The following is a 25291-nucleotide window of genomic DNA, read 5'->3' on the forward strand; positions in this document are numbered from 1 at the left end:
ATTTAGTGTGTGCAATCTTAAATGCTTAAAGATACATTTTTGTAAACAATGACTCCATTAGCAATCAGGATGAGGCATTTTTTTCTGTAATTTCTTTGTGATTTTCATTGTTTTCAAACGAAGCAGGGATGCTACACTACATAGTATGCATGAGTAACTTAATGAGTACAATTTCACATCCAATATGCTTTATTAAAGCAATATGGACTGTGTAATTGTACAAAAAAAAATTGCACATGGCACTAAACAAAAAAAAATAAAAAATAAATCTCAGAATAATGTTGTTACTTTAAATGACGAACAGAAATATAATTAAAAAGGAAGCAAAGTCTTTCTAATTCACATTAATGTACATTTTATTCATATCGCTTTTTTTGTTGTTTAATCTTTTTAAAGACATGACATTAAATACAGAAGGCACTTACAAAAATTGTTAAATTATAGAAACATATTGACAAGGATTAAAAATAATCAGAACAAATAAGGACCAGAGATAGCGGCACATGGCAGCCTTGTACAGTACATCTCAAGTAAAATCTACAGAGCGCTAATCTAAATACAGTATAAAGAGGATTTATTGTTATTAGTTTAATGCCCCTACTAGGTTTTCATACATAATTTAATCATCTGAAATACAGAAAGCACATAACACAATTGTTTTTTTGTCACTAGTAAGTGGTTCTTGTTTTTGTTGCAATTTGTTTGTTTTAAATGTTAGGCTTTGTGGTTTCTGCACAGGAGTACTGGTACAGCTCCATCAAACGGTTGGCCTCCCTCTGTCCTGACAACAAAGCACCGTGGGTAGTGGAATAGTATTTTCTATGGGTGGCCTCCCCAGCAAACAACACCTGAAGAGGCTTTGGACAGAAGAAAGAAAAGGAGGACAAAATGTTAGCTTGACCAAACATATGTTCTACCACATACTGCCTGGGGCCTGGTTGGATATTTTTAGCACAGATCTCAACCTTTCTGCTGTAAAAAAAGTGATTTCGTAGTTCTTTTTGTGCAGCGTTGGGGTCAGACTGTTCCTTTCAGACCCCTAATTGGCCAGATCATGTTTGTGTGCGTGTATGTGTGTGTTTATTTGGCCCATGTACAACCCAAGCTTCTCGTCTGACTCAAATTTCAGTCTCGGCGCTGCACAGGTCAACATGACACATTTTTAAAAACTACCATGCAAGCAGATTGAGTTAGCCTGACCGTAGAGCAGTACGGGGACATCTGAACAAAATCCAAAAGGTGAAAGGGCAATGTAAAGCTGGGCTTTCGTTGTTTTGGAGTTTTCAAATCCTAACAGATTATTAAACTGGGATTATCACACCGTGATTATCAAGCCTACATGGTTGAACATAGCAGATTGCAACTGATCTTTATATTTGAAGGCTTTTTACTACTGTTTGTGCCGGTGTTCAATAATACAATATCTTGTGATAATAAATATGAAGAGTTCAGATGCAAAAACCTCTAAATACCATGTGAAAATTTCTAAAATGAGCATTTTTTTCAGCCTCCTATGTTTATGTTCAGTTATTTCACTTTAAAGGCAATAAAAAGAACTTATTTGTTATTATAAAAGAAAAATTACTGAGCCTACCAACAGGAGACTGAGAAAAAACCTGGAGGTTTTTGCATCTAAACTCTTCATATGCACAATATTGTTATCATGGGCTATTCCAAGTACACAGTAGGCTGGGCCGGTATAAGATTCTGACAGTATGATAACCTTGGATAAAAATATCACGGTTTGACGGTATTGTGATTACTGCTCGAAATATATTCTTTTTTTAAAAACGAAAACATTTTTCCCTTTTGAACACAATTTATTTTATTTTTAGAAACACTTAAAGATTTTTGGGGGGCAGTTAACATGTCAGGCTAAATAATTCAAACGAATCATTGACTTCTGCTGTCTTCATTAATTTCAAAAACACAGATTTCTTTACCATGTAAAACGGCATCTTTGGATATCTTTTCAGCTGCAGATACTGTTGTCCTTAAAAAAAACGTAAATAAAAAAATCTTACACATACCTTAACAATGGTATAGAAGAAATTTTTGACCTTGAACATTTTTAAAACCTTGACTTTTCCAAACCGCGGTATACCTTGAAAACTGTTATTATCCCAGGCCTAGTACACATACATGAGTTTTAGACTACACTTTATGTAACGAATGAAAAAAATGACATGATACTGCATGTAACATGCTATATAAGAAAACTCAAGTACTTGTCATAAACTAAACTATTTTTAAAACCCCATTTTCAAGATTTAAGCTAAGTCTTTTGTGTTTACAGAATGTGTCTGTACAGTTTCAGCTCAAAACACCCTTCAGATTATTTATTATTCCTTTCAGAATATTGGAATTTTCTGCTTTGAACACAATGTAGCTGTTTTAGTAGTCTGTGCCATTAATGCTAGTTCTCCACGCCCATCCTTCCCACGTGCCTGTCAGAGTGTGCCTCAATCTCTGCCTCGGCTGCTTCAGATAAACAGCACAGTGACAGACATGAAGCAGATCTCACGTAACGTTTGTGAGAAATACAACAGAAAGAACTTTCCCAATTCTATGTATTTGTTGTGGAGTTAATGAGTCAATGAGAATTATGAGTCACGTTACAAAGTTCATGCGCACACACAGAGCGCGCATTTAACTTTGCGCTGTTTTTGCACGCAAATGTGACAGGATACGCTTTAATATCCACTGCTGTATGGATATCTGTTATGTTAATGTACAAAATAAACCTGATTTAACGTCCACAAACTGGGATTGAAGCATCTCCTTTGATAATTGTACTGACAGGCAGCTGTGGTGATAAAGATGGTAAAATCGCTGTAATTCATTACAAACATGCACTGTTTTATAAACATTTTAAACTTATAAAACTCATTGTGATCGCATTTGATGATGATGATGATTGATGATCACAGAGAGCTGAACAGATCTTTTAATCCAGGTTGCTTTGCGCAAGTCCTGTCTTGTTGATATGATCATACGAGTTACTATGAAGACATGTTAATAGTGCTTTCAATCAATTCGGTGGGTGGGGAAACAGCACTCCCAAGTCACATTGCAGTGGGCCTCAAAATAGGAGGAATTTGGATCCTATTTTAAGATCAGGAAATTTAAAAAAAAATAGACTTATTGGGTTTACATGACCCCAATATGACTGAACACACTATACTGTACCTACACACAGTTCTGTTCAAACAGCTTACAAAAGATGATTTCTATCAAGGTGCCCTTAAAAATACTCGCAATCATACAGCAGTTACTTTTTAATGGATACAATATTAAACATGGCTACTTTCTACCCTTACTAAGTGCTAAAACTGAGGTGTTTCTCCCTAGTGCTTCTGTTTGTCCATACAGTTGTTCAGTTGGTTTTTGACACACTATATTCAGGCAGTTTGTAATCTAAATTCCTTCACATTTGCTATCCAATGGGCCTGAACGGCAATTTGCTTCAGGGTATTGGCTTAATTCATTTCTAACTTTCAGAAATGTTTTTTAGTAAAGTGATTCTGATGTTTAACTGCACAGCTTGGGAGGAGTAACATTTGATCTTGCACTACCAGTTAGTCTGGACCATCGAAACCAAAATCAGTTGGCATTAAAATACATGTGTGGGGGCCTTTATTCTGTGTGGCCTAAGTGGTTTTTAAAAGAATTAAAATATCTTTGACATATGGTAGTTCTTCAGGGCGTCCCGAGTTCGAATGCCGGCTCGAGGACATTTCCCTACCCTAACCCAACCACCCTCCCCCGCCCCCCTCTCTCTCTCTCCAACTTCGCTTCCTGTCTCAATACTGTCCAATCTAATAAAGGCAAAAAGGCCAAAATAAATCTTTAAAAAAAAAAAAAAAAAAAAAAAAATATATATATATATATATATATATATATATATATATATATATATATATATATATATATATATATTTGATTGATATAATCAGAAACAAGCTTATTCCTTGAATGAACACCTGCTGCCTTAAGTTAATGTAATGAGTTAATTAAAAATCTAATTGATAGTTTACCCATTTAATACAGAGGAACAATACTCAGACATTTTTAAAGATACTTTATAAATGATGACATTCCAACCAGGTTAAAAACCTAATGCAAGTGTGCAAAATGTGCTGTATTTTTCTGTTCAACTGAGTGAAAATGTCAACTCACTGGAGCCTTGGTGTTTTTAAAGTAAGGCAGGGGCTCAGCGAGCTTCTCCACATCTCTGCCGCTGGAGCCCACTCGAGTGAAGGAGTAAGAACCCCGGATATACGGATTACTGCCCCATGACGAGCGCAGAATCCGCCTTGGCTTCGGAATATTCTGGTTCCCTGTTAGAAACATTAAACATGTTAAAAGAAACATCTAAACTATGTAAACAAATGAATGAATATTCATTTTTATTGTATGCACACAGTAGTACAAACTGAGGTTGGTGGAATTACCCAAAACTCATTTTCACCTACTGTAAATGTGGTCAAAACACGAGTAAACAAACCCTTAGGTTTACAGTCACAATGAAAACAAATTAGGGGACCTATCAATTATCAGTCATGAGGTGTGACTAAATCCAATTTCAGCACACTAATTACATAGGACTGGGGCAGATGGGAGAGGAACGTGCTGTGAATCTGGATTAAAACAGACTGACCTAGTTAAGGGGCATGACTGCCTGTTGACATCATCTACAGAGAATGTGTGCATTGACCCTTATATCTGGTTAAGCATTCGGTCACGAAAGAGTTACACCAGAACAGAAAGCAGAGATGTTTACAGTACAATCTTTCACACAACCCTGAAAACCTTTGAGCACTTGTTTAAACCTTCTTCTTCTGTCTTAATTTAACAGGTATGTGTTCTTTCGTGTCATAGAGGAATCTAACTTAAAAGCATGATATGAAAAAGCTGGAAATAATCTACCTTGACTGTTGTGTAAGTGCAGATCATTAAAAAGACATCATGTGTGATGGGGAGGGTATTAAAGAGCTAAATTCATTATGCAACAATTAATTAATGAAAATATTCTCAGTGCTAGGTTTAAAAGATCAGAAAAATACCACAGCATCCAACCATAGACACTCAGGAAAGTGGCTGAAGAAGGATTAAAACACTAGGTGTACAGTGCATCTGGAAGCTTCACTTTTTCCACATTTTTTTGTTACAGCCTTCTTCCAAAATGGAATAAATTAATTTATTTCCTTAAAATTCTACACACAATACCCCATAATGACAATATGAAAAAATTTTTTTTTGAAATTGTTGCAAATTTATTAAAAATAAAAATCAGATGTACATAAGTATTCACAGCCTTTGCCATGAAGCTGTAAATTGAGCTCAGGTACATTCTGTTTCTACTGAATACAGGATTACAGGAGTTCACCTGTGGTAAATTCAGTTGATTGGACATGATTTGAAAAGGCATACATCTGTCTATATAAGGGCCCAGGGTTGACTGTGCATGTCAAAGCACAAACCAAGCATGAAGACAAAGGAATTGTCTGTAGACCTCCGAGACAGGATTGTCTTGAGGCACAAGGCTGGGGAAGGTTACAGAAAAAATTCTGCGGCTCTGAAAGTTCCAATGAGCACAGTGGCCTCCAACATCCATACGTGGAAGATGTTTGAAAACACCAGAACTCTTCCTAGAGCTGAGCGATCGGGGGAGAAGGGCTATAATCAGGGAGGTGATCAATAACCCGATGGTCATTCTGTCTGAGTTCCAGCGTTCTTCTGTGGTAAGAGGACAAACTTACAAAAAGGACAACCATCTGTGCAGCAATCCACCAATCAGGCCTGTATGGTAGAGTGGCCAGACGGAAGCCACTGCCTGCCTGGATTTTGCCAAAAGGCATTTGAAGGACTCTCAGACCATAAGAAACAAAATTCTCTGCTCTGATGAGACTAAAATTGAACTCTTTGGAGTGAATGCCAGGCGCTGCGTTTGGAGAAAACCAGGCACCACTCATCACCAGGCTAATACCATCCCTACAGTGAAGCATGGTGGTGGCAGCATCATGCTGTGGGGATGTTTTTCAGAAGCAGGAATTGGAAGACTAGTCAGGACAAAGGGAAAGATGAATGCAGCAATGTACAGGGACATCCTGAATGAAAACCTGCTTAAGAATGCTTTTGACCTCAGACTGGGGTGACGGTTCATCTTCCAGCAGGACAATGACCCTAAGCACACCGCCAAAATATTAATAAGGTGGCATCACAACAACTCGGTGAATGCCCTTGAGTGGCCCAGTCAGAGCCCAGACCTAAATCCTATTAAACATATCTGGAGAGATCTGAAAATGGCTGTACATCGTCGCTTCCCATCCAACCAGATAGAGCTTGAGAGGTACTCCAAAGAGGAATGGGCAAAAATTCCCAAAGACAGGTGTACCAAGCTTGTGGCATCATATTCAAAAAAACTTGAGGCTGTAATTGCTGCCAAAGGTGCATCAACAAAGTATTGAGCAAAGGCTGTGAATACTTATGTACATGTGATTTTTCAGGTTTTTTATTTGTAATAAATTTGCAACAATTTCAAAGGATCCTTTTTCACATTGTCATTATGGGGTATTGTATGTAGAATTTTGAGGAAATAAATGAATTTAATCCATTTGGGAATAAGGCTGTAACATAAAAAAATGTGGAAAATGTGAAGCGCTAAGAATTCTTTCCAAATGCACTGTAAATGGGGATTTCCCCCTTATCCACCTTTCCCCTTAACCACAGTTCAACTTAATACTAAAAATAAACACAACCTTAGCAGCGGTGTGAAAGAGAGGCAACCCAAAACATGCTATTAAAACACAAGAGGTGTAATTATCTTGTTTCCTCACACCCTAATTGGAGACTAGTTAAAAAAAGAATTTCACCCAAATGATAAGAATCTTGCAAAATGTATATAATTACACCTAATATAATTACTTGTCTAATTGCAGTGAACGCGCTGACCTGTGAACTGGCGCAGTAGTTCGGTGCATATCTCCGCCACAGTCTCGTCGTCACACCTTTCCATGTGCAGGGCCTCTTCTCCGCAGATCCATCCACTCAGCATGTGGCCATATCGCTCGGGTGGATACAGCACATCAAAGCTGCAGATCTTCCGGTACCACAGTTCTTCTGGATATGCCTGGCTCTCCAGTTGTGCCTCGTCCTCCCACACAAACTGAATGCTGTTGCATTCTGGGCTCCAGAAGGGCTCTGCAAACTCCAGAAAGATCTTGTCAGTGGTGCTAATGCCCAGTTTCTGGATGGCCTGTGCCTTGTCTTGTGGAAGGCCTGGGGAGAAGATAGTCTTGTGAGCTTTCTTCAGGACCCCAAGAGAGGCAGTTAAGATCACATGGTCTGCCAGCAGACGCTCGCCGTCTTCGCACTCCACACAGACCGGAGAAGGGCTGGGCCGTTGGTCCTGGTTATGGTCAACCTGGTCTCCAAATTCTTCTGCATCCTGGGAGCTGCAGTTCCAGTGGACGCGGCGGACAGGCTTGCTAAGGTGGAGAACACAACTTGGGATGTCCTGAGCCAGGATCTCAACAACTTTAATGAAACCAGTGGGAATGACATGGTGAGCACCGGGAATCTCAGTCCACTCGCCAAACTCACTTAGAGACACTTCATCCATGTTGGGGGAACTGCTTTCACAGCTCTCCACCTGAGGCACACAAGAAGACACACATTGCTAATCTTACCCTACTGTAAAACTACTTCTTGGCACCAAACCTTAATCTCACTTTATGTTCTGTATAGCCTTGCTTCGCTAAATTAAGTGTTGGTTTCATCCTGTCACAGTGAATGCATGGGCTCTGCTAAACACCACGTTTACTCTAAGGTTACTGTTCTGAAGTACACTGCTGTAAACAAACACAGGCAGACATAGTCTAGCAGGCATAAAGCCAGCTGAGTGCTTTTTCTGGTCCTGGCCCCTTCCTCCCATAACCTCTAGCATTACAGATTGACATTCAATGATGACATTTAACACTTTTACCTCAATAGCTTTCGTTACTACCTGTATCTCAATGAATGGTTTGACTAAACAGTTTCAGTATAAAGAAGTTTAATTATTTAATGAACTGTGAATGCAAGCCCTTTGCAAGTCTAGGCTGTGTGAGAAAAGAACAAAAATGTTGTTTGGTTGGAATCCACACCTCTTGTCGGAAGTCTATGGTTTTGAATTTCACAAAGAGAAGCTGGCTGTTGTGACAGAATGGGAAGAGTGCAGTAAGCCTGACATCATTACTTTATTACAAAAGCTGAAGAGACACGCAATGCATTTATTGTTGTCATAGAGTTGCAGTAAATGTGCTTACGACAGTAACTCTGCTACTTCCTGTTGGGGCTTGTTAAGATGGCAAACATGATACCACACCTTATATTTCAAAATAAGGTCTAGAGAGGTATGTCTGGAGAGTCTATAGGAGGAACAATGGGTATGTTACCATGAAACTATGGGTAAGCAAAACATAGGAATAAATAGACCATAGAGTCCCGCTCACCTTGAGGTACTGTTGTAGCATAGATAACTTGAGTTTCCTGGTGCTTTCTGAATCATAAGGATCAAGCATGATTTTCTTGCGCACCACGTCTCGTGTGAAGATCCCCACACTGTTTTGACTCTCAGCTCCCACAGGCTTTCCATTCTGGAAGAACTCCTGAGTCAGCTCATACACCTGCACAGAAGAGGTTGTTAAACAAGATTAAAAAGAGAGAGAGAGAGATCTGAGAGTCATCAGATCATCCATCCTTTCCACTACAAGTGTTTTATTGTATTAGTCACTGTGGTCGAAACACAATATGGTCTAAATCAGGAGTGGAGAACCTTGATCCTGGGGAGCCACTGTACTGCAAAGTTTAGCCCCAAGCCTGAAAAAAAACCTGCCTTAATCCTGAAGACCTTTGCCATATCCAAAATCCCCATGGACTGCCATTTTGTTTCTGATTTGCTGGTTGATAAATCTCAGATGGATTAGATTTCTTTGGCAGACTTAACAGCGAGCTGTCTGGTAGTAATTATTAGTTGTACACTCGATATTGCAGTGGATTGTAGGATTGATTGAGTGCCCTTCTGAATGTCCACTATTTTTTTGGACACCACTACAAATTGATGCTCCCTCAAATAGTACACTATTCAAGAGTTTAAGGGGCGATTTTAGATACAATCCCTGCTTTGTTGTTCAGTTTTGTTTGATTTGGATTGGAGTTAAACTCTGCAGGGACTGAATTTCCAGCCTCTTGTCTTATTATTGAATTATTTAATGGGATAGTTCAACCTAAAATTTACACTGTCAATTTACTCACCCTCATGTTGTTAAAAACTTGATCGTTTAACTTGTCAAATATTCATTGTGCCTGACAATATATTGTTTATTCATTCATTCATTCATTCTCTGCTTTTTACGGGGCCGGGTTGCGGGGGCAGCAGCTTTAGGAGAGAACCCCAGACCTCCTTCTCCCCAAACACTTCCTCCAGCTCTTCCGGGGGGATCCCGAGGCATTCCCAGGCCAGCCGAGAAACATAGTCCCTCCAGCGTGTCCTGGGTCTTCCCCGAGGCCTCCTCTCGGAGGGACATGCCTGGAACACCTCCCTAGGTAGGCCTCCAAAAGGCATCCGAAACCGATGCCTTAGCCACCTCAGCTGACTTCTCTCGATGTGGAGGAGCAGCAGCTCTACTCCGAGCTCCTTCCGGGTGTCAGAGCTCCTCACCCTATCCATAAGAGTGCGCCCTGCCATCCTTCAAAGGAAACTCATTTCGTCCGCTTGTATTAGAGATCTCGTCCTTTCGGTCATGACCCAAAGCTCATGACCATAGCAACAGATCGCCTTTGACCCCATACTCCCCAAGCACTCTCCACAGAATGCCATGAGGGACACGATCAAATGCCTTCTCCAAGTCCACAAAACACATGTGGACTGGTTGGGCATACTCCCATGAACCCTCGAGCACCCTGGTGAGGGTATAGAGCTGGTCCAGTGTACCATGGCCCAGACAAAGTCTAGATCCTAGACTTATCATATGTACATACAAATTTTATGAAATATGCCATGCAGCACTCATCTATCACCTCATTGTACAGGTCACTGAACTCCTCCACCAGATCCTTCGGGATTCGCTTGCCATTGTTGGTCTGGTAGTGGGCCACACCATTCTTGGCATACAGGCTGATGCGGCCCACACTCCTTTCCTCCTCTGTGGTGTGTTCCAGCAGTCCATTGTCCTCAGCCAGGTGGTAGACGGGGTTCCCATTTGCCCCATGAATCCAGGTTGCTCCAAGTTCCAAAGTGGTTTTACCTGTAGAGACAGGAAGGGCACATTGAGATGAAGCAGACTGAATAAAAAATTAGGATGAAGTTATATGGTTAGTTCACCCTAAAATGTAAAGCTTTGGAAAACAAATAAGAACATTTAGATGTAATCCTACAGATCTCTCATCGTCCAAAGACAGCAACTGTCCTGAAATGTTCAAAGTCCATAAAACAATCTATGTCACTTCGTTTGTAATCATATAAAGCTCTAAGAACAATTTTATGTGCAAAAAAAGCAAACAAAATACGATGCTTGTCTCACTCTAATGGCTATACATCATACTTTCTTAGGCACTCAAAAGTATTTTGGGGCTTTGTATGATTACAGTTGAACCACTGAAGTGACACTGAATATTTTGGCAATGGTTCTGGTTCCTTTTCTGGACTTTGAATCACTGGATCATTGCTGTCTGTGGAGGATGAGAGAGCTCTCAGGTTTCATCTAATGCAGAGTTTAGACTGCATGATATTAGCCTCGATTTTGACTCGCCGACAGGTTTTGAGAAATCGCCGACAAATGCCTGAAATCACAGGAAAATCGGTGCTCGTGCACGTGAGTGACAATCACACAGTATGAACTATCAAAGATGCAATCTGAGAGAATTGCCAATGAGTCGCTGATGCCTGTGAGATATTTGGTGTGCTAAATATCTGGATTCAAATTATGCCGTGTGAAATGGGTTTTCACTGAAAATAACATTGGCGATCGACTACAGCCAATGAGAGAGCAGCATTCGTTTGTGTGTGTACCTGCAGGCCAGCAGGATGTTGAGGGAGAAGTTAAAAGCGCTCATTTTCGGTTTGTTTGGACCCAAGAAATGGAGGAAAAACTAGTGGAGCTTTCACAGGAGCACCCGTGTCTGTTTGACGTTTCATACAGAAAGTTAAAAAAGAAAGTTGAGGAGAAATTGCAAATTCCTTTCAAACCCAGGTGAGCAAATCTATACATTTTCTTCCCCATTAAAGGCTTCTTTCTCATTATGTAGTTGATAACAAAAGATATACCACGTGTTTTTGGCTGTGAGACGTAGTTTGGGCGAAGTTGTCTGCGATTCTTCCTATTGTAAAGTCATGCAATGTGTAAACAAAGCAGCGACAAAACGCTAACCCAGATAGTCATGCAGTGTGAAAACATCTGTGACATGAGTACTTTGAAAATCATACAGTCTGAACTCGGCATAAAATATCTGAATGTGTGTTCCAATGATGAACGAAGGTCTCAGGGGACTAGAACAGTATGAGGGAAAGTAGTCAGTTTCAGGGTGAGTATGAGTTTTATGGCCCGTTTACACTAAGTGGTACGGTACACCATTCGGTACACTTTTATGGCCGTTTCCACTGTCAAAAGGTACCTAAAAGCAAACCGTACCGTACCACTTTTTGGGTACCCTTTGCAAAGGGTACCTAGCAAAACAAAAGGTAGGGCTAGACGCGCAGCTGATCGCTACTGGTTTACAGAGAAATGTCACTAGCGCATACACAAACAGGAGAATGAAAACAAAGGAATCGCCATTTTTAAATACACAGCTGAGACATTACATTGTAATACTATATATATATATATATATATATATATAATAACAAGCCAGGGTCAACCCAAGTTCAAACTAACCTTGTCATTGTCTTGATGAATAGCCACAAAGTCAAGAAGAACAAAATCTGCCATGTCCTGTTTTTGTTTTATGAAGCCGTCTAAAAGTGCAAGCGTTTTCACTTTCTCCAGAAAGCTTGTGATCGCTCGCGTGCACATCTATATTTGTAATAACAAACTTCTTGAACTGATGATAACAACATGCGCATGATTATTGAAGCGCTTCTGACATAGAATCCTTATAGAAACGAACAAATGCGAGAGCGAAGCGTGAAAAAACTAAAGGAGAAGCTGGAAAAAACAAAAAAGCAAATGATTCTTTCAGCAACCTAAACCGTGAACAAACCAAGCCATGTTTAACTATTATCATCACCTTTTGGACTATTATGAACTCGAAATGACGGAATTACTTTCTAATACAGGTTACATGTGCTGGTGAAGATTAAAGATACAAATGAGAGGTTTGCTCTGACTGGGCTATGCTGTGGGTTGTTTTTGAACCCAAATAAGGACTAAATGTATGTTGTGTGTAGTTTTTCTGTAAATGGTAACATATCGGAGACTGTAAGGGTCTGTATGTGTTCATATATGTTGCATTTATTTACTTATTTTATATAATTGCAGATGTTACAGTAGGCTATTTCGCACAGATCATTGATCTGCAGTCATAATCAAATTATGTTCATAGAAAAGTTAGTAATGAACATTTTTTACACAAATTTTTGTGTTTAAAGCATTTGTTTTGTAAGAAGTTTGGTATCCATTGGTACCCTTTGGCAGTGGAAACACAAGCTTGATAAAGGTGACTTGTGCCAACTCTGACCTGACCGCACTGTACCAGTCAGTGGAAACGGGCCATTAGGGTCAACTAATATTCTAAAAGTAAAAAGGAAGCTGTCTTAAAAGACAGTTGTCTCACCGTGCTGAATGCTTTGCACTCTGCCTCCAATATGGTCTGAGGCTTCTAGCACCGTAACATTGGTGAAGCCGTTCTCCAAGAGGGTTTTGGTAGCAGCAAGGCCGGCCAAGCCCGCACCAATCACTACTATTCGCGGTTGTCGATGTCCGTGTAAGGCACTACTAAGAGGATCATCAGTGCTGTCTGAAGATATTTCACAACTTTGCATGCCGTCCGAGCTCTTCTTCTAGGGAATCTAGAGAGGGTGCAATAGGGAGAAACCATTACAACATTAAGCCCTCTAGCAAAACAAATAATACAGATTATTCACAGAAAGAAGAGGGAAAAAATGCACGAAAAGATACAGAACTTTACATTTCCAAGCATGTGGTTCTGAAGACCGACTGCAACACTGTCTCTTTTCAGAGCACAACCTTAAATAACACCACTCCCAAAATAAGGAGTCTTATCTCCAACCTCTTGTGTGTGAGTGTGATTATATCACCACCGCAGGGCTGAACAAAGATGAATACGAAGCAAAAAGACTTGTGAAAGGTATATTTGATTCTCATTTTAAGCCTTTAGCCGTCTGAGGACACAGTGCCATACAGGATAACACACTCGTAATAACACACAAGAGAATGTGAAAATAATTACACTGCGATAGCCACAAGGAAATGAATGAGCTCCGATTTCCATTCAGGCTTTTCAGGCAAGCTTTCCACATAAACACAGCAGATTATGTGTGACAGCCCAATGGAAAAGATGCACCTGATGTTGGACAGACCTCATAAGAAAAGCCATCACAGACCTGAATGGGGAAAAATCTTAACGAAATATTATTGTGGATACAGGATGTTGTCATGGAGGACTAAACAGAACTTTTGTAGCGATTTTTCCTGTTATCAAATTGAGGAATCCACTGTAGTTCCAGTCAGACAGAGATACACTTCTTTATAAAATATCATACACCACCACACACACACACACACACTCCTTATCTCTCCACACTTTAGTGCACCCAGTAGGCATAACCACTCACGTGCATTGAGAAAGTGATGGACAACTGTGAATGACTATGATTTGAAAGAATGAGGTTGTGGCTACTATGCTCTCAGTGCACATCACAGTAACCTCCTGTTGGGAGTTTGCACAGGCCAAATTCATTAACACAGTTTGTAATCAGACCGTGGCAAGGCAGGAAGGGCTGCCTGCAGATTCTCTGACGCACAATGAAAGTCAGAACTCTTATAAGCACAGAAAAGAACTTGCATGATAGATGTGTCATACTATATGATGTTTGCTTCTTGTGAATTCTGGATGTGGCTTTAACTCAATGTTTTATGTCACAGCCTTATTCCAAAATAGATTAAATTCATTTATCTTCTCAAAATTCTACACACAATACCCCATAATGACAATGTGAAAAAAATATTTTTTTGAAATTGTTGCAAATTTATAAAAAATATAAAAACCTGAAAAATCACATGTGCATAAGTATTCACAGCCTTTGCCGTGAAGCTCTGAATTGAGCTCAGGTACATTCTGTTTCCACTGATCATTCATCAGCAGCTTAATTGGAGTTCACCTGTGGTAAATTCAGTTGATTGGACCTGATTTGAAAAGGCATATATCTGCCTATATAAGGTCCCAGGGTTGACAGTACATGTCAAAGCACAAACCAAGCATGAAGACAAAGGATATTCTCTGAGACAGAATTGTCTCGAGGCACAAGGCTGGGGAAGGTTACAGAAAAATTTCTGCTGCTCTCAAAAGTTCCAATGAGCACAGTGGCCTCCAACATCCGTAAGTGGAAGATGTTTGAGACGGAAGCCACTGCCTGCCTGGAATTTGCCAAAAGGCATCTATGACTCTCAGACCATAAGAAATAAAATTCTCTGGTCTGATGAGACTAAAATTGAACACTTTGGAGTAAATGCCAGGCGTTGCGTTTGGGGAAAACCAGGCACCGCTCATCACCAGGCTAATACCATCCCTACAGTGAAGCATGGTGGTGGCAGCATCATGCTGTGGGGATGTTTTTCAGCAGCAGGAACTGAAAAGCTAGTCAGGACAGAGGGAAAGATGAATGCAGCAATGTACAGAGACATCCTGAATGAAAACCTGCTTCAGAGTGCTCTTGACCTCAGACTGGGGCTACGGTTCATCTTCCAGCAGGACAATGACCCAAAGCCCACCGCCAAAATATCAATGGAGTGGCTTTACAACAACTGTCCTTGAGTGGCCCAGCCAGAACCCAGACCTTAATCCTATTGAACATCTCTGGAGGGATCTGAAAATGGCTGTACATCGTCGCTTCCCATCCAACCTGATAGAGCTTGAGAGGTACTGCAAAAAGGAATGGGCAAACATTCCTAAAGACAGGTGTACCAAGCTTGTGGCATCATATTCAAAAAGACTTGAGGCTGTAATTGCTGCCAAAGGTGCATTAACAAAGTATTGAGCAAAGGCTGTGAATACTTATGCACATGTGATTTTTCAGGTTTTTGATTTTGAATAAATGTTCAACAATTTCACAGAATCTTTTTCACATTGTCATTATGGGGTATTGTGTGTAGAATTTTGAGGAAATAAATGAATTTAATCCATTTTGGAATAAGGCTGTAACATAAAAAATGTGGAAAAAGTAAAGCGCTATAAATACTTTCCGAATGCACTGTATGTGTGATAGTATATGATGTTTCCTTCTTGAGAATTCTGGATCTGACCTCAACTCAACAACAACAACAAAGATAGTTTGTTAATGTTGCAACATTTTCCAAAGAGTACAATTGATCCACCTGCAAAAACAACCAGTGTCAGGGAAAATCACGAAACCCAATACTAGCAAAAACATGTGATGTGAATGTAATGTGAATGCAAGAAGGATCCATCTAAAGAAATAATATTTTGTTGCTCTGATATTTAGACATGTACACAGTGACGCTGGAATTCTCTCAATGGGTAGTCTGCAGCTATAAAAACAACCAGTTTTGCAGCTGTATATCCAGAATAACACAGTGAAGACCATTTTTCCAAACTCTGGAAAAGATAACTAATACTGTAAGAAGCAGCAGACTGCAGACATTTTAAAAAACTGTTATGGCAAAGTTAATTAGCAGAGAAAGCTGCTTCTAAATTCAATTCAATTTATCTTTATTTCTATAGCGCTTTTACAATGTAGATTGTCTCAAAGCAGTTTAACATATAAGATTTTAGTAAATTGAAACAATGTCAGTTCAGTTTTCAGAGTTGAAGTTCAGTTTAGTTCAGTTCAGTGTGATTTAATTTTCACTGCTGAAAGTCCAAACACTGAAGTGAAAATCCATCGATGCGCAGCTCCACAAGTGCCGAACCATGCAAGTCAGTGGCAAGGAGCAAACTTCACCTATTGACAAAGGGAAGGAAAAAAAAAAAACTCGAGAGAAAACCTTCTAAAGCAGTTACAGTATGAGAAATGCCTCATTTGGATTGTGAATTGGTCCATTTAGAAAACGTGACAGTGTGATGTCATCAGATATATTCATAGGTCAATGAGACATTTGCTGAGACCTTTGAGAGAAGTGGTGAGGCATTTATCAATGACTTGCAATTAAAATCTTGTATAAGAGAAAAAAAAATAGGTGAGAAGTTCGTTGATGGAGTCCTGGAATGGAAAGGCCTGGATAACCTCAGTGTAATAAGCATGGGCCGTTATATGATTCTGACTGTATGATAACCTTATAAATATCACGGTTCACGGTACTGTGATTACTGCTAAAAATACAGTTGAAGTCAGAATTATTAAACCCCCTGAATTATTAGCCCCCTGTTTATTTTTTCTCCCAATTTTTGTTTAACAGAGAGATTTTTTCAACACATTTCTAAGCATAATAGTTAATAACTCATCTCTATTAACAGTTTTTTTTTTATCTTTGCCATGATAACAGTAAATATTTTACTAGATATTTTTCAAGAGACTTCAATACAGCTTAAAATGACATTTAAAGGCTTAACTAGGTTAATTAGGTTAACTAGGCAGGTTAGGGTAATTAGGCAAGTTATTGTATAACGATGGTTTGTTCTGTAGACTATCGAAAAAATATACAGTTTAAAGGGGCTACTAATTTTGACCTTAAAATGGGTAAAAATTTTATAAATAAAGCTGCTATTCTAGCCGAAATAAAACAAGTAAGACTTTCTCCAGAAGAAAAAATATTATCAGACATTGTTCAACATCATTTGGGAAATATTTTTAAAAAAATTCACAATATATTTTATTTTGAGAAACATTTAAAGATATTTTGGAGCAGTAAACACGTCAAGATAAATAATTCAATTCAATCATTGACTTCTGCTTTCTAAAACACCGACTGTTTTTTTTTTTACAATTTATAATGGCATCTTTGGATGCCATTTTAATCGTACACATAATTGTGTACACATACCTTGGGAACAGTATAGCATGAATTTTTGGCTGTTTTAAAACCTTGATTTTTCCAAACCACGGTATACCTTAAAACTGTTATCGTCCCATGCCTACAGTGTAACTGCAGGTTCACAACTCAACCCATTCCAGTCTCATGCAGTTTGATGTGAGACAATGTTTGACATACACACATCTGTGATTTAAAAAACAAGCAAACAAAAAACAAGGCATTATAGACTTGTAGAACACATCAGAAGTTGCTGAAGGCATTAGAAACAGCTGTACCAAATAAAACTTAATAAAGTTGACCTCTTTTTTTCAACACAATGCTTGTTGTTGAGAGGGTTTGTGTATGAAACGCTGCATGCATGAGAAAGCCCTTGGCTTGTGGTATGTCTTTTTTCAAGGCAGAAGCAGAAGGTCACATAATATAATGTTAGGATGAGGCCATGATTTAAATAAATAAATATAGGCATGGTTTTCATCTTTCCAGTCCACTGATCCTATATTAGATGACCTGATTTTTCTACAAACTATTAATTGCCTACACTGTAAAAAAAAAAAATATATATATATACACAATTAGTCCCAAGTCCTGACAACATATTTGTTTTAGTTCATAGTTCATCAACTTATTTAACCAAGTTAATCATGTTCTAACTTAATTTTATAAGTTATGCAAGCAGTTTAACAATGTAAGTTCAATAGACTCTTATGGATTTTTTTCCAGTGTAGTTAGCATCAACAAGAAATTTGGACATTGAAGGCACTGATGCTCTTCTGGGCTGGAGTCAGTGCTATATAGAACAACAAATGTAGAAGTGCACAATATAAAGACTCCTGGGAGAAAGATTTAGGCATTCAAATTACCAATGAGGACTGCAAAACATCTATCAAGGTCATAAATACATGTTTTATTAACTCAAGACACCAACTAATCCAATATAAAGCAGTACATCGGCTTCATTATTCTAGGGTTAAGCTTAATAAATTCTACCCCTCTATCTCCTCTAAATGTAACAAATGTGAATCAGCGGAAGGCTCCTTAGGACATCTTTTTTTTTCAATTTCTACTCTGAGGCTTATTCTTGTGACCTCGCCCCTGATCCTGCAATCACTGTTTTTGGTTGGTTTGACTCACTTCGTGGGTTCAGTCATCAAATTGAAAAAGCCGGCCAATATGGAATGGTGATAGCTAAAAATTTATTCTTAGTCTGTGGAAAAAAGCATCAAAACCACTTTATAAATCCTGGCTTTTAGAATTTTCTATCACTTTACATTTAGAGAAACTGAGACACAATCTATCTGATAACACGTGGAAACCCTTTTTTAATTATCTGTCAAATTCCAAGGATAACAGTTTAAAGGTATGTCTTGTCATTGTCTGCAAGATCACCATTATTGCCTGTGCCCACTGGCCTAGATATATATGCATAACATTGTTGACCCATGTAAAATACTGAATAATCTGATGTAATAATGGTCTTAAAATCTTTTTTTCTGTCTTTTGTCTTTTTTTGTGTTTGTTTTGTTTGCATTTCTTTTCTGTCTTTATAATTGTTGTTGCTTTTTATATTGCATTAAGGTCAAAATAAAAATATAATATTCAAAAAATAAAAAATTGCTCAATATATAGAAATGCTACATTTAAAAAAAGTCTTTTAAACATCTTTTCATGTCCTATGATTTTTATATTATATATACAGTGCTGATTCTTTTTCTGGTGATTTGGATTTTATTTACTATGGTCGAACATAAAACTGATCCATTGGGGTTGCTTAATATAAAAAAATAGCTGATGTATTTTGAAATCCTCTCTTTTTGAGCAACATCAAAACAACACTATTCTTACATCACTGCAGCTTTTTTTCTTCTTTTTTTTTTTACTGAAACTGAAGTAACATTAATTCAGCTTTATGATTTTCTTCCCTCCAGAACTTATTTCACCTCCAGCCATGGCAGACTTTGAGTTAACTCCTTGTAGTAAGATAATAACCACACCACATGTCCCGTCTCCTCACTCGTAACAGATTATGGGTGGGCTTTGGGGGATGCACACACTCTACATGACCTAGAAATCACTGCCTACAGCCTCTATAATGCCTGCTCCTCCAACACTCACACACTGTAAGACAAAGCAAAGCACTGTGTTGTTTTCCACTTATCCCCTTATCAGAATGGGCCCTGCTTATTAAAGCAAAGCTGAATAGTTCAACATACCCGCACTTGAGACTCACAGGGAACTAAAGCAGAGCAGGAACTGTCTCTTTGGAAAAAGATAACCTTCAAAAAGCCGGCAGATGGATCACTTTCCTGATGAGATTTGACCAATACAAAACAATATCTTGTGTGTATATTAGTCTATTATTAATATATATATAGTCTTTTATAAATTCTTATATGGTAAATAGTAGTTGTGTGAGAATGAAAGCTCAAACACTGGGTCATTTGAGTTGAGACAAGTGAAGTTTGGCTCAGCAAAAAGTGCGTCCAGAGGAACCAGCGCTGCCACGTAACTGCCTCGGCTACTGTCACGGCCGACTGGACTCTGATGATAAGAAACCTCAACGTGTGACAGTAACCTAATTTTTTTTACATTTTTTTTTATCAATATCAGCCACCATTCTTTGAGGTAGGCTTGCTAAAATAGCCAAACGCGTAAATAAATGTATATAGACTATTCCTCAAGGTAACAGTGCATTTAAAGAAGCAGCTGAATAACTGACAGACACTACTCTGGTGCTTTCCCATAGAATGATGAAAAACACGACTGAGAGAAGCAAACCTGTCCGATATAAAAACACGAATCAGTCCTGCGAGTTGTTTACAATTTGGAATTACCGTTCCTCCTTTAAAAACATACATCATAAAATAAACTACAGTGGTAAAACACACACATCATCAGTTCAGTGTAGGTCTTTACCTGACTTTAACGTCTTCAGCGTAAACCGTTGAGCGATCCTCTCTGTTCTTTGTATAGCCTATTCGGAGCGTCTCTCTTTGTATTTATGTGTCTTGAAACCAGAAGCAGCCAGTTTAGCCGATGCCGCTGCCTCCTCGCTGAATAAATATGAGGATCCGTGACGTACCGCCACGAAACCGGCGCTGAAGCGAGTCTTGACGTGACTCACTGTTTGCCACAGGGGCGTTTATACTGCACGCAAAGCCCACCCTACCTGTAAAATAATGAGTGAGTAGAACTGCGTTTGTTCATGTAGATTAGCCTACGGGGAACGCCTGTACTTGAGCAAACAAACAAATACAGTAGTCAACATTTGATGTGGATCAAAAACCTTTTTCAAAATTGACCTATAAGACAAGAATGAGTGTTGTTCAATAATTTCATTGAACTGAATTAATTGAATTGAATTGAATCAAATGTTGATTACTGTAAGCTAATCAGGCATGGGTTACTGTAAGCTAACCATTTAATGAGTCGACCAATAAATCAATGTTTCAAAATACCAAACTGAGCCATAATGATTATTAAGTCAAGGCTATATGAAATCAGAAATAGGCTACATATGATAAATATGTTTCTAAAATATTTAACTTTAACAACCCTGGTCCCTACAATTCACTCTGTATTCATAAGCAACTACTACTTTGCCTCTAATAATAATAATAATAATAATAATAATAATAATAATAATAATAATAATAATAATAATAATAACAACAACAACAACAACAACAACAACAACAACAATAAAATAATAATAATTATTATTGTTGTTGTTGTTATTATTATTGTTGTTATTATTATTATTATTATTGTTATTGTTATTTTTATCGTAAATCTTTATTTTTAATGTACGTGAGTGACGTAAAGGTGTCGAAGTTTCCCATGGTGCTATAAAATCAATCTGCTACAACTTATGCTAATAATATATATTACAATACATTATCAATTAACAATAAAAATTATAATTAATATAATTAACATAATGTAAACACCCCAGGGGTGACGAAACAAAAAATGAAAGGCTGATGGCTTTTTATTTGCATGTTGTTGTTGTTTTATGTAACTAGTAAATACTATTTTTATTTTCTGTAATAGAAAACTCTCTAATAGTTTATTCTGGTTTATTTGATTATTTTTTAAATTACCAAGCGACCCTCCTACATTGTCCCATTACCCCCCGTGGGTCCTGACAACCACATTGGGAACCACTGCCCTATTACACTATAATAATATGTCTATATCTGTTCATGTCGAGGCCTAGTACATTGTCTGAGGTTATTTTTGAAAATTAATTTACCGAAACACCAAAGCTCTATGATGTAATACAGCATTAGCTGATTTTTTTTGTCATGAAGATTAAATGCAAGCTTTGACATTAATGTAATAATGTGGCAATCTGATTTTTAATTTGTATTTGTGACTTTAAAGAGATTAAAGTGGTTTCATCCAAAAATGAAAAACATTTACTTACTATTTACTAACCTTTATTGGTTTCTTCTATTAAACACAAAAGAAGATATTTTGAAGAAAACTTAACACAGAGATTTCCAAATATGGAAGATTTAACACTTTTCAAAATCTTCTTATATGTTTAACAAAAGAAAGAAATTCATAAAGGATTCGAACAAGTGAACGAATAAATGATGACAGAATTGTAATTTTTGGGTGTGCTATCCTTTTAATCCCACCAGACAAGTCATTTTTTTTAGCTGTCATCTCTTCTTAGTTGTTGTTAAATGAACAGTTCAGCAGATTCACAACTTCTCTTTTTTTAGATTCAGTGGAACACTCTGTTCTTGCTGTGGAAAAAAAAACAGTGGTTCTTAGTTTCGCTGTGTCTCTACAGTTCATGTTCTGATATGATTTGTCCTAAATTGATAAGATTTTCCTAGAAATGCCAATAAAAGTGCTTATATATATATATATATATATATATATATATATATATATATATATATTTATTATTATTCATTTATTCATGGACGCTTTGGTTAATGCTTTAATCCAATTGTTTAACACATACTTTTTACAAGTTGCTTACACATCATGCTTTCCCCTCAGTTTTCTTATTGACTTTACATGATTCTTTGTTCTCCTAATGATCTTTGACATACAGTTCAGCATGCATGTGAAAGAATCAACTGTTTTGAAGGAAAATGTGCTACAAGCACCTTATAATAGTTATAAAAATCGTGAATTACATGATCATGGTGTCTTTATGAAACAGTAAGGAAACATATATTAGGAAACTTGAGTTGGTAAGGGCCAATATATTCCAGTGCCAAGTGATTAAAGGGCCACTTGCATTCTTTGTTTTAAAACGCCCACAAGGATTAGTGGTGGTCAGTACGTTCCTGGGATGTGGTTTCACTAAAACTAGTTAAAACCTATTCATGAATGGATGCCAAAGCACAACTGATTGTAATTAAAACACAGGATTTAGTAGCGTTCCATTTGGGAATTAGAAAACCACAAAAAAAGCATGTGATCTCATAGTTACAAAAGGTCCCCTGCATGCCTGTTTTCTGTAACACTTTATTATAAAGAGATTTCATTTTCTATAATTCAAATGTTACCGTTGAAAGTAATCTTCTTTCAGTTTAAGCAAAATGAAAACAGATATTTTTTGGAGCAACACATTTCAAAGTGCAGTGAAAGAATATGGTTATAGTTTATGTAAACTATAAAAACTTCATTTGTGAAAACAGTCACATTATCTGCATCCGTTTTGCATGTTCACTCTAGCATGAGAATTTGACAGCCAAAATAACAGTGCTGGAAGAAAGGGCTGATTATGTGTATTTATGCCTTATGTGAATTACTGTAAAAGTTATAAAAAAATAAATAAATAAACGAATAAAGCTGCAGATTCAGATAGGCATATTTGTGCTTTGATAAAAATAATAATAGAAATGCATGAGTCTAAATCTGATGATGTGAACTGCTGTGTCTGTTGCTTGAACACTATTTGTCATAAATAGAAATAGGGGTGTAATGGATCACGGTTTATCCGTGATTCGTATGCATCACAACCTATGGTTCGGAACATACATGACCCACGGATAAATACTAACAATCGCCTCTCATGTCATTCAAATCACATGTATGAAAGCATTTAGGCTTTTCTGTAAAATATAATGATGACGGAAGAAGTTGTGGTAGGTTATTTGGGATGGGATGGGTTTCTTAGGTTATTAAAGGTGTTTTCTATTTCTAATGCATTCAGTGTAAGATGCATGATTAATCATTAAAAGATCTGGATTTCGACAACCACGCGACAAATTATAAATGATGGTGATTTACATGTTTATTAACCTTTCGAATTGCTGCATTCAAATCTGTGTTTGAAAAATATGAAAACCAAGAAAAAGGTTCAGTGTTTAGTTTACAAACAGTCAAATAACACAGAAGTACTGGGATAACAGTTTATAGTTTAGATATAATCACTTATGTTTGTGCTAAAGATTCAAATCACCATCATATGCATTTAACTTGATCCTCAAAAATGAAAGTTGTAGGCAGCAATTACATTATTTAACCAATAGGTGGACATCAAATATATGCCATTGACCAATTGTTCAAAAATGATACATCTAGCAATGAAACACGTTTTTTGAGTGTGAATAACTGAATCATTTATTTAAAATGAGACTAAAATAAATGTACAAATTATAATGTTAAATTTATACATTTAGCGTTATCAGAAACAGTAGTAGTAACAGTGAATTTTTCTTAGTACTTAATATTTTACAGTTTTTTTTTATTCAGCTGATTATTTCTTCATTTTATTTTTAATGAAATTACAGGTTCTATGTACTGCTTGTTAAACCCAAAGGTTTCTTGCACTGCTGTTTTTGTAATAAATGGAAAGCAAACTACATTTGTTTCCTCCCCTTTTAGGCTGATCCGAAAAATGGTCCGATCCGTGACAAAAAAAAATCATAATGTGATCCAAATGAGATTTGTGATCTGTTACACCACTAAAAATAATACACATGTGTTAAGTTTTTTAATTGCCTACTGTCTTTCAGTCATTTTCATAGATTTTATGTAGAGCAATGATTTTGACTATGTTGTTTTCTGTATGCGAAACTTTTCAAAAACGCTCAGAAAAATAATGTACATCAAGTGTAAAAATTCTCAAACGTTGGTCATATTTCTCTGTTTTGACAACATATTAGCATCAAAACCCTGTTTGTCTTGGGAGAAGTCATTTGCCTTTTGAGTGTGAAGCATTTCCATTACACAGATTAAGTCTCTCAGACATGCTTATCGTGCTGTTTGATGGGTCAGAAAATTATGATGTTAAACAGAAATAATCTGTTAACCCAGTCTAATTATAAACTCAATACGCTTTTTGTTTTCTTTATCTGAGAAATCACTGTTGTGGGTGGCACGATGGCTCAGTAGTTAGCACTGTCGCCTCACAGCAAGAATGTCCCTGGTTCAAATCCCGGCTGGGCCAGTTGGCATTTCTGTGTGGAGTTTGAGTTTCCGGGTGCTCCGGTATAGCGGTATCGGATTAACTAAATTGGCTGTAGTGTTTAAATGATAGTGTCTATGGGTGTTTCCCAGTACTGGGTTGTGGCTGGAAGAGTATCCACTGCTTAAAACTATATGCCGGAACAGTTGGTGGTTCATTCCACTGTGGTGACCCTTGATAATCAGGGACAAAGCTGAAGGAAAACGATTGAATGAATTCATTTTCCTTTCGCTTAGTCCCTGATTAGGGGGTCTCCACATTGTAATGAACTACCAACTATTCCGCCATATGTTTTACAAAAAGGATGCCCTTTCAGCCACAACCCAGTACTGGGAAATACTTGTGAATCAAAATCTGTTACATAGTTTCAAACCCTCTTTTGCTGTTTAGCACATGGCCTCCGTTTTGTATGTTATTTGAGAGAAAGCTTGCCTTGGCCACTCAAAAAGGCTGCTGTTATGTGGCCAACACATGAAAGGACACGAGTCTCCTCGATAAGTGGAATGTTGTAATAGGCCTTCAGCAGTGGACCGGTCTAATATAGAATGGCTCTACTGTTGGTGACTTCGGTGGGGTGCAAAGCTTGCACGTTGTGAATGCTGACTGCCTAGCCTTCAGTTTCTCTAGCATTGGCCATGTGCCT

The 25291-nt window shown here is 37.7% G+C and overlaps 1 protein-coding gene across 1 annotated transcript; it reads right to left on the reverse strand.

Annotated features, from left to right (window-relative positions):
- Window positions 1-338: 338 nt before the first annotated feature.
- smox (spermine oxidase) lies at window positions 339-20242 on the reverse strand. Its single transcript, XM_056456772.1, has 7 exons — window positions 20124-20242; window positions 12814-13048; window positions 10063-10289; window positions 8496-8669; window positions 6955-7654; window positions 4180-4340; window positions 339-857 (listed from the first exon to the last, which is right to left on the reverse strand). The coding sequence occupies exons 2-7, from the start codon at window positions 13019-13021 to the stop codon at window positions 708-710; spliced, it is 1620 nt and encodes a 539-aa protein (XP_056312747.1). The 5' UTR covers window positions 13022-13048; window positions 20124-20242; the 3' UTR covers window positions 339-707.
- Window positions 20243-25291: the final 5049 nt, after the last annotated feature.

This window comes from Danio aesculapii, chromosome 1 (genome assembly GCF_903798145.1).
Source record: "Danio aesculapii chromosome 1, fDanAes4.1, whole genome shotgun sequence".
Lineage (NCBI taxonomy): Eukaryota > Metazoa > Chordata > Actinopteri > Cypriniformes > Danionidae > Danio > Danio aesculapii.

Excerpts from the sequence above, each read along its gene's own strand:
- smox (XM_056456772.1), bottom strand. The coding sequence starts at position 13,021 with ATGCAAAGTTGTGAAATATCTTCAGACAGCACTGATGATCCTCTTAGT. Across the intron at positions 10,290-12,813 it reads AGTGCAAAGCATTCAGCACG|GTAAAACCACTTTGGAACTT; the intron begins GTGAGACAACTG and ends CTGTCTCTACAG. Across the intron at positions 4,341-6,954 it reads ACTACTGCGCCAGTTCACAG|GGAACCAGAATATTCCGAAG; the intron begins GTCAGCGCGTTC and ends TGTTTCTAACAG.